We start from the raw sequence: 10,292 nt of genomic DNA, 5'->3' as shown, positions 1-10,292 counted from the left end.
CTTTTCAGCTGTGTTGGTTGCTGCTTGGTGCTGCTGTGTGCCTCTGCTAATGTGTTGATGGTTGAAGAGCCTTAATGCACAATTCCAAGACGATGATCTAAAATGCTGATGGGGCCTGGACTTATAGTACCACATTCCCGACTTCAGTGCAAATCTGAGTTAGCCAAAGGCTGGACAAAGTTTTCAAATAACTGCCCACTGATTTAAAAGAGAGATAGACAACCTGTTCCTTAAAATGTGTATTTTTTAATGATACAACCATCTTGCTTGCATGCTTTTTTAAACCTGGGTTTGTACTACTCAGTATTAAGTTGCAAATCTTCAGATGCATTTTTTTCATTTTAAAAAAGTCCTGTTTTATTTACATAAAATCTCATTCTCATCGAGAGTAGAAATATTTTGTGTTTCATCAAGAACACACTGCCTAACTAATGAATAAACGTTCCATACAAAAAGCATTATTCAAGATTTTCATCTATGTATAGGAATATATCTCACTAGAATACCATGTGGTTATCTGCATTGCATTTCACTTTTGGCACACAATACACCGTGTTGTTAAAAGTGATTGCATAATCAGGGTTTGACAGGCGGCAGGCGTTTCAACTTGCAGGGCCAATTCCCAAGAGATGAATTTGGATATTTTGATAGGTATAACCCTGTGTAAAGGATAAACCCTGTGTGCTAACCATTATAAAGCCTCTGTCCACTACCTGCTCAGCAGCAAACAGCAGACGGACCCAGTCAGAGACCAGCTGGTGAACACAGTGGAGCCTTTAGCAGCTAAATAGCCAGATGTTTCCCTCAGGAGCTGGTGGAGACCAAAAACAGAGAGTAAATATAGGAGTTGCAATCATCAAGTTCCTGGATAATCGAATGATGAATTGCACGCTTGTCACAATAACTTTATAAGGTGACAGTATTGTTGATATTGAGTCTACACCTGCTGGCGTTAAGTGGCCAAAAATTAAATTAAATTCCTGCTCCAACCCAGTTCTGCTCTGTACATCATACATAATTACACAGGAGAAATGTATAATTTGTAAATTTGGGTTTCATGTTAACAACCCTCAGTCTGTACGCCATTAAATGCCATGCCAAATGCCATTTTTGTCTGTCTCGTGGACTGAGAATTTGCTTTCATATAGCCAAATAAAAATACATTCATTTTAAACTGTTTGCATAAAGCAGTAGCTATAAAAATGTTCTCATTGGTTAACAGCAACCCTGACTAACAGCCAAGCAGTAGCCGCAACACAATACAAAATTAGCCCCAAAGATTTTGAAGTGCAATCCAGATTAGCTCTCTGTCTGCTTATCTACAAACATGGAAAGATATCCTGCAGCTTGGCCTCTTGAACAAGCCGCCATACAAACATCCTCAGGGGAAAAATTTCACCGCTGACATCATTTGTAGGTTGGATGCAGGTTGACCAGCATATACAGTGAGGTCTACATAATTGGCATAGCAAAGCAGACGTATAACATAAAGATGTGTAACAATAATGAGACTAATAATAAAACTAATAATTATAATAACAGGGTGAATAATAATACTAATAAAAATAAATATAATAATAGTACTGATAATTATAATAATTGAAGCAGCGGATGTTGAGCAGCATCATGGGGGCAGTAGGTAGCTTGCAGTCACAGATCCAGACTCTGCTAATAATCCCTAAGATTATACCACCTCTCGTTTTAGCGATGCCTTTTCAGCTGTGTTGGTTGTTGCTTGGTGCTGCTGTGTGCCTCTGCTAATATGTTGATGGTTGAAGAGCCTTAATGCACAAGCCCAAGACGATGATCTAAACTGCTGATGGGGCCTGGACTTATAGTACCACATTCCCGACTTCAGTGCAAATCTGAGTTAGCCAAAGGCTGGACAAAGTTTTCAGATAACTGCCCACTGATTCGAAAGAGAGATAGACAACCTGTTCCATAAAATATGTTTTTTTTAATGATACAACCATCTTGCTTGCGTGCTTTTTAAACCTGGGTTTGTACTACTCAGTGTTAAGTTGCAAATCTTCAGATGCATTTTTTTCATTTTAAAAAAGTCCTGTTTGATTTACATAAAATCTCATTCGCGTCGAGAGTAGAAATATTTTGTGTTTCATCAAGAACACACTGCCTAACTAATGAATAAACATTCCATACAAAAAGCATTATTCAAGATTTTCATCTATGTATAGGAAGATATCTCACTAGAATGCCACGTGGTTATCTGCATTGCATTTCACTTTTGGCACACAATACACCGTGTTGTTAAAAGTGATTGCATAATCAGGGTTTGACAGGCGGCAGGCGTTTCAACTTGCAGGGCCAATTCCCAAGAGATGAATTTGGATATTTTGATAGGTATAACCCTGTGTAAAGGATAAACCCTGTGTGCTAACCATTATAAAGCCTCTGTCCACTACCTGCTCAGCAGCAAACAGCAGACGGACCCAGTCAGAGACCAGCTGGTGAACACAGTGGAGCCTTTAGCAGCTAAATAGCCAGATGTTTCCCTCAGGAGCTGGTGGAGACCAAAAACAGAGAGTAAATATAGGAGTTGCAATCATCAAGTTCCTGGATAATCGAATGATGAATTGCACGCTTGTCACAATAACTTTATAAGGTGACAGTATTGTTGATATTGAGTCTACACCTGCTGGCGTTAAGTGGCCAAAAAATTAAATTAAATTCCTGCTCCAACCCAGTTCTGCTCTGTACATCATACATAATTACACAGGAGAAATGTATAATTTGTAAATTTGGGTTTCATGTTAACAACCCTCAGTCTGTACGCCATTAAATGCCATGCCAAATGCCATTTTTGTCTGTCTCGTGGACTGAGAATTTGCTTTCATATAGCCAAATAAAAATACATTCATTTTAAACTGTTTGCATAAAGCAGTAGCTATAAAAATGTTCTCATTGGTTAACAGCAACCCTGACTAACAGCCAAGCAGTAGCCGGCAACACAATACAAAATTAGCCCCAAAGATTTTGAAGTGCAATCCAGATTAGCTCTCTGTCTGCTTATCTACAAACATGGAAAGATATCCTGCAGCTTGGCCTCTTGAACAAGCCGCCATACAAACATCCTCAGGGGAAAAATTTCACCGCTGACATCATTTGTAGGTTGGATGCAGGTTGACCAGCATATACAGTGAGGTCTACATAATTGGCATAGCAAAGCAGACGTATAACATAAAGATGTGTAACAATAATGAGACTAATAATAAAACTAATAATTATAATAACAGGGTGAATAATAATACTAATAAAAATAAATATAATAATAGTACTGATAATTATAATAATTGAAGCAGCGGATGTTGAGCAGCATCATGGGGGCAGTAGGTGGCTTGCAGTCACAGATCCAGACTCTGCTAATAATCCCTAAGATTATACCACCTCTCATTTTAGCGATGCCTTTTCAGCTGTGTTGGTTGTTGCTTGGTGCTGCTGTGTGCCTCTGCTAATATGTTGATGGTTGAAGAGCCTTAATGCACAAGTCCAAGACGATGATCTAAACTGCTGATGGGGCCTGGACTTATAGTACCACATTCCCGACTTCAGTGCAAATCTGAGTTAGCCAAAGGCTGGACAAAGTTTTCAGATAACTGCCCACTGATTCGAAAGAGAGATAGACAACCTGTTCCATAAAATATGTTTTTTTTTAATGATACAACCATCTTGCTTGCGTGCTTTTTTAAACCTGGGTTTGTACTACTCAGTGTTAAGTTGCAAATCTTCAGATGCATTTTTTTCATTTTAAAAAAGTCCTGTTTGATTTACATAAAATCTCATTCGCGTCGAGAGTAGAAATATTTTGTGTTTCATCAAGAACACACTGCCTAACTAATGAATAAACGTTCCATACAAAAAGCATTATTCAAGATTTTCATCTATGTATAGGAAGATATCTCACTAGAATGCCACGTGGTTATCTGCATTGCATTTCACTTTTGGCACACAATACACCGTGTTGTTAAAAGTGATTGCATAATCAGGGTTTGACAGGCGGCAGGCGTTTCAACTTGCAGGGCCAATTCCCAAGAGATGAATTTGGATATTTTGATAGGTATAACCCTGTGTAAAGGATAAACCCTGTGTGCTAACCATTATAAAGCCTCTGTCCACTACCTGCTCAGCAGCAAACAGCAGACGGACCCAGTCAGAGACCAGCTGGTGAACACAGTGGAGCCTTTAGCAGCTAAATAGCCAGATGTTTCCCTCAGGAGCTGGTGGAGACCAAAAACAGAGAGTAAATATAGGAGTTGCAATCATCAAGTTCCTGGATAATCGAATGATGAATTGCACGCTTGTCACAATAACTTTATAAGGTGACAGTATTGTTGATATTGAGTCTACACCTGCTGGCGTTAAGTGGCCAAAAAATTAAATTAAATTCCTGCTCCAACCCAGTTCTGCTCTGTACATCATACATAATTACACAGGAGAAATGTATAATTTGTAAATTTGGGTTTCATGTTAACAACCCTCAGTCTGTACGCCATTAAATGCCATGCCAAATGCCATTTTTTGTCTGTCTCGTGGACTGAGAATTTGCTTTCATATAGCCAAATAAAAATACATTCATTTTAAACTGTTTGCATAAAGCAGTAGCTATAAAAATGTTCTCATTGGTTAACAGCAACCCTGACTAACAGCCAAGCAGTAGCCGGCAACACAATACAAAATTAGCCCCAAAGATTTTGAAGTGCAATCCAGATTAGCTCTCTGTCTGCTTATCTACAAACATGGAAAGATATCCTGCAGCTTGGCCTCTTGAACAAGCCGCCATACAAACATCCTCAGGGGAAAAATTTCACCGCTGACATCATTTGTAGGTTGGATGCAGGTTGACCAGCATATACAGTGAGGTCTACATAATTGGCATAGCAAAGCAGGCGTATAACATAAAGATGTGTAACAATAATGAGACTAATAATAAAACTAATAATTATAATAACAGGGTGAATAATAATACTAATAAAAATAAATATAATAATAGTACTGATAATTATAATAATTGAAGCAGCGGATGTTGAGCAGCATCATGGGGGCAGTAGGTGGCTTGCAGTCACAGATCCAGACTCTGCTAATAATCCCTAAGATTATACCACCTCTCGTTTTAGCGATGCCTTTTCAGCTGTGTTGGTTGTTGCTTGGTGCTGCTGTGTGCCTCTGCTAATATGTTGATGGTTGAAGAGCCTTAATGCACAAGTCCAAGACGATGATCTAAACTGCTGATGGGGCCTGGACTTATAGTACCACATTCCCGACTTCAGTGCAAATCTGAGTTAGCCAAAGGCTGGACAAAGTTTTCAGATAACTGCCCACTGATTGAAGAGAGATAGACAACCTGTTCCATAAAATATGTTTTTTTTTAATGATACAACCATCTTGCTTGCGTGCTTTTTTAAACCTGGGTTTGTACTACTCAGTGTTAAGTTGCAAATCTTCAGATGCATTTTTTTCATTTTAAAAAAGTCCTGTTTGATTTACATAAAATCTCATTCTCATCGAGAGTAGAAATATTTTGTGTTTCATCAAGAACACACTGCCTAACTAATGAATAAACGTTCCATACAAAAAGCATTATTCAAGATTTTCATCTATGTATAGGAATATATCTCACTAGAATGCCATGTGGTTATCTGCATTGCATTTCACTTTTGGCACACAATACACCGTGTTGTTAAAAGTGATTGCATAATCAGGGTTTGACAGGCGGCAGGCGTTTCAACTTGCAGGGCCAATTCCCAAGAGATGAATTTGGATATTTTGATAGGTATAACCCTGTGTAAAGGATAAACCCTGTGTGCTAACCATTATAAAGCCTCTGTCCACTACCTGCTCAGCAGCAAACAGCAGACGGACCCAGTCAGAGACCAGCTGGTGAACACAGTGGAGCCTTTAGCAGCTAAATAGCCAGATGTTTCCCTCAGGAGCTGGTGGAGACCAAAAACAGAGAGTAAATATAGGAGTTGCAATCATCAAGTTCCTGGATAATCGAATGATGAATTGCACGCTTGTCACAATAACTTTATAAGGTGACAGTATTGTTGATATTGAGTCTACACCTGCTGGCGTTAAGTGGCCAAAAAATTAAATTAAATTCCTGCTCCAACCCAGTTCTGCTCTGTACATCATACATAATTACACAGGAGAAATGTATAATTTGTAAATTTGGGTTTCATGTTAACAACCCTCAGTCTGTACGCCATTAAATGCCATGCCAAATGCCATTTTTTGTCTGTCTGCGTGGACTGAGAATTTGCTTTCATATAGCCAAATAAAAATACATTCATTTTAAACTGTTTGCATAAAGCAGTAGCTATAAAAATGTTCTCATTGGTTAACAGCAACCCTGACTAACAGCCAAGCAGTAGCCGGCAACACAATACAAAATTAGCCCCAAAGATTTTGAAGTGCAATCCAGATTAGCTCTCTGTCTGCTTATCTACAAACATGGAAAGATATCCTGCAGCTTGGCCTCTTGAACAAGCCGCCATACAAACATCCTCAGGGGAAAAATTTCACCGCTGACATCATTTGTAGGTTGGATGCAGGTTGACCAGCATATACAGTGAGGTCTACATAATTGGCATAGCAAAGCAGACGTATAACATAAAGATGTGTAACAATAATGAGACTAATAATAAAACTAATAATTATAATAACAGGGTGAATAATAATACTAATAAAAATAAATATAATAATAGTACTGATAATTATAATAATTGAAGCAGCGGATGTTGAGCAGCATCATGGGGGCAGTAGGTGGCTTGCAGTCACAGATCCAGACTCTGCTAATAATCCCTAAGATTATACCACCTCTCGTTTTAGCGATGCCTTTTCAGCTGTGTTGGTTGTTGCTTGGTGCTGCTGTGTGCCTCTGCTAATATGTTGATGGTTGAAGAGCCTTAATGCACAAGTCCAAGACGATGATCTAAACTGCTGATGGGGCCTGGACTTATAGTACCACATTCCCGACTTCAGTGCAAATCTGAGTTAGCCAAAGGCTGGACAAAGTTTTCAGATAACTGCCCACTGATTCGAAAGAGAGATAGACAACCTGTTCCATAAAATATGTTTTTTTTTAATGATACAACCATCTTGCTTGCGTGCTTTTTTAAACCTGGGTTTGTACTACTCAGTGTTAAGTTGCAAATCTTCAGATGCATTTTTTTCATTTTAAAAAAGTCCTGTTTGATTTACATAAAATCTCATTCGCGTCGAGAGTAGAAATATTTTGTGTTTCATCAAGAACACACTGCCTAACTAATGAATAAACGTTCCATACAAAAAGCATTATTCAAGATTTTCATCTATGTATAGGAAGATATCTCACTAGAATGCCACGTGGTTATCTGCATTGCATTTCACTTTTGGCACACAATACACCGTGTTGTTAAAAGTGATTGCATAATCAGGGTTTGACAGGCGGCAGGCGTTTCAACTTGCAGGGCCAATTCCCAAGAGATGAATTTGGATATTTTGATAGGTATAACCCAGTGTAAAGGATAAAGAGGCTTGCTTACTAGATTTTAATAGCTCTGTCGTACCCTTCGACTTGAGTGTGTACAGCAGGAAGCTGCGCATGCAGCCTTGTGTAAATGATGTGATGGGAATAAATCCTTTGCTTTGCTCTTGGTAAATGCACGTGAAGATCTTTTTCTTGTCTATTTCCAAGCGTGTCTGCACGGCTCTGCACGGGTATCACACCAACCTGAAAGCTCGGAGGTGGGCGGGAATATTTTTGGTTTCATATTCACGTCAGTTGTTTGCGAGACGCAAAAGGAGTTCTCAGAGGGGATGCCGGTCTGACCGAGCCGGCCACTGGCTGCTGTTCCAATTTTGTGGAAGAGCTCGAGTCGAAAGAAAACGAGACTGAAAGCAGCGGACACCCCAGAGATGTCTGGAAATGTAACGGACGGAGCCTGCGAGGGCATCAACCTGAACTTTACGCACAGCTTTCTGCCGCCCGTGTTCATCACTGTGTTCACCGTCGGGACGCTGTCAAACATCTGGGGGCTGAGAAGCGTGTGCGCCAGCTGGCACAACATCGGAAATATCAACATCTTCATGCTCAACCTGGGGTTGGCGGACCTGCTGTATCTGTTCACCCTGCCGTTTCTCGTGCACTATTACTCGCGCAAAAGCCAATGGCGGTTCGGCCAAACGTTCTGTAAAGTCACCCGCTTCTGCTTCAACCTCAACCTCTATGGCAGCATCGGCTTCCTAACCTGCATCAGCATCTACAGGTACCTGGGTATAGTGCACCCCATGAGAGTGATGGGGAAAATCACCAGCCGACACTCCCTGGCCATAAGCGCCCTGGTATGGCTTTTGGTCGTTATTCAGATCCTCCCTGATATGTTCTTTGACAAGAATGATCCAAAGTCACCACTCTCGTGTTTCGACACCACCTCGAACGACCTGATCAAGAGCTACCTTCCTTACAGCATCGCCTGGACCATCACAGGATTCGCCGTGCCACTGGTTATCATTTTGGTCTGTTACGGACACGTTGTCGTGGTTCTTGTCAAAAAGGCCAACGTCAACCCTCTGCTGAGGCAGCGGTGTTTGAAACTGGTCGTGATCCTGGTGATACTCTTCTCCATCTGTTTCATCCCCTATCACGTGTTTCGAAATGTTAATCTGAAAACCAGGATTTTGAAACAAAATGGGGTGTGCCACACCAGTTTCCATGACGTCTACATTGCACATCAGGTTGGCAGATGCCTGGCGTGTCTGAACAGCGCAATAAACCCGCTGATTTATATAGTTGGAAATGATGAGTTCCTCATGAAGCTTCATCACTACAGCAGGCGAGCGCAACTGTCTCTGGCCGGCGTGACAGCCGCGCTGCTTTGCCGCAAACCGATAGACACGGGCGCGGATTCACCGGCAGAAATTCGCCTCAGCCCCGACCCGATGAACGGATGAGACGCGCAGTCTGTTCACCCGAGGTTTGCTACACTTCCGTGTGGCTGAGTCCTCGCATATCATACACCGCCAGCATTTCCACTTTTCCGGGTATTGTGTATTTCATAATCGGTTAAGAGGGTTTTTTCCTAGACTGCAGCTCCGTGCGAATTGACACGGGGAGCGCTTTGACGAATTCCAGCCTCTGTCAAATTCTGTGTTGCCTGGTTCAAGGACACACAGGAGGTTTACGTCAACGTGTAGCCTAAGCTCCATCTCGCCTCATTAAGGCCTAATGTCAGAACAGAGATAAAGTGATATATGTGGGATGAGCAATTGGGGAGTGAGAACACTGAAACTGACCATAATTGGTAACGAACCAAAGTTGGGAGTGGGATACCCTGAATATTAAAGGCTTAATTTGCATAAGACTATATATTTGGGACAACACCCTGATATTGTTTGAGAGTCACAATTGGAGAATCAGAATTGGAGAATCGGACTCGACTGGACCCTTGCAGGCTTTTTAATTTGACCTCAATGATTCTCTCCCTGCAAACTATGTATACCTGATTTTTATAAATAAAGAAAACTCAAATGGAGCATCGACATGCTGTGAATCGTTCTTCTCCACTCAAGAGGTGCAAGGTCGTGATATAGGACACGGTGATCGATGACTGGCAAGGTGCTACGCCTACTATCAAGCAGGTCACCAAGGTGCCAGAGCAAAGAGAAAATGTACTTCTTGAGATTTTTTCTTCTGAATCTGCTGAACATTATAACAAAAGACACAACTTGCTATGCACAGCCGCAGCTCCTGATATCATATCATTTACTGCACTGATTCATTGAATCAATTATCAAGTACTCTTCCAAGGTGTTGGTCATATCTTGCATTTTTTGTGTAATATTGTGTCAGGAAAAGTCCAATCCATGTATTGTGCATAAGAATTGCCAGGGACTTGTTTATGATTTGCAATATATTGCACTACCTTTGAAGTATTACAGATGAAGCATGTAATATACTTGGCAGTTGTTTGAATTTTCCGTGGTTTTTGTGAATGAGGACACGCCGTCCTTAAAAGGTTATGAGTGGAGGCACTTATTTCACTTCTCTCTCAGAGTGGCCGGTTCACAGTTACAAGTTTGTTTGGAGAAAAGAGACAGAGCCACTGAGACACCTATGTCAGAGCTGGTATATACAGTCTGAAGAAGTAGGGGAATAGTCAAGACTGCAGTACAAGTACAAATACCACGCTGTAGAAAAAGCTTCATTATAAGTAAAAGACCTGTATTAAAGCTCTTACCTCAATAAAAGTACAGAAGTATTATCAGCAAAATGGACCAGTTACCTGTTTTAATGT

At 40.7% G+C, this 10,292-nt stretch overlaps 1 protein-coding gene across 1 annotated transcript; it reads left to right on the top strand.

Annotated features, from left to right (window-relative positions):
• The first annotated feature begins 7,821 nt into the window (after window positions 1-7,821).
• LOC120807045 (P2Y purinoceptor 1-like) lies at window positions 7,822-10,292 on the top strand. Its single transcript, XM_040158674.1, has one exon. The coding sequence runs from the start codon at window positions 7,915-7,917 to the stop codon at window positions 8,947-8,949; it is 1,035 nt and encodes a 344-aa protein (XP_040014608.1). The 5' UTR covers window positions 7,822-7,914; the 3' UTR covers window positions 8,950-10,292.

The sequence above is a fragment of the Xiphias gladius genome, chromosome 21, assembly GCF_016859285.1.
Source record: "Xiphias gladius isolate SHS-SW01 ecotype Sanya breed wild chromosome 21, ASM1685928v1, whole genome shotgun sequence".
Classification (NCBI taxonomy): Eukaryota; Metazoa; Chordata; class Actinopteri; order Istiophoriformes; family Xiphiidae; genus Xiphias; species Xiphias gladius.
This window is presented reverse-complemented; position numbering and strand designations above follow the sequence as displayed.

Bases quoted from the DNA above. Each gene is read 5' to 3' on its own strand.
- LOC120807045 (XM_040158674.1), top strand. From the start codon at position 7,915: ATGTCTGGAAATGTAACGGACGGAGCCTGCGAGGGCATCAACCTGAAC.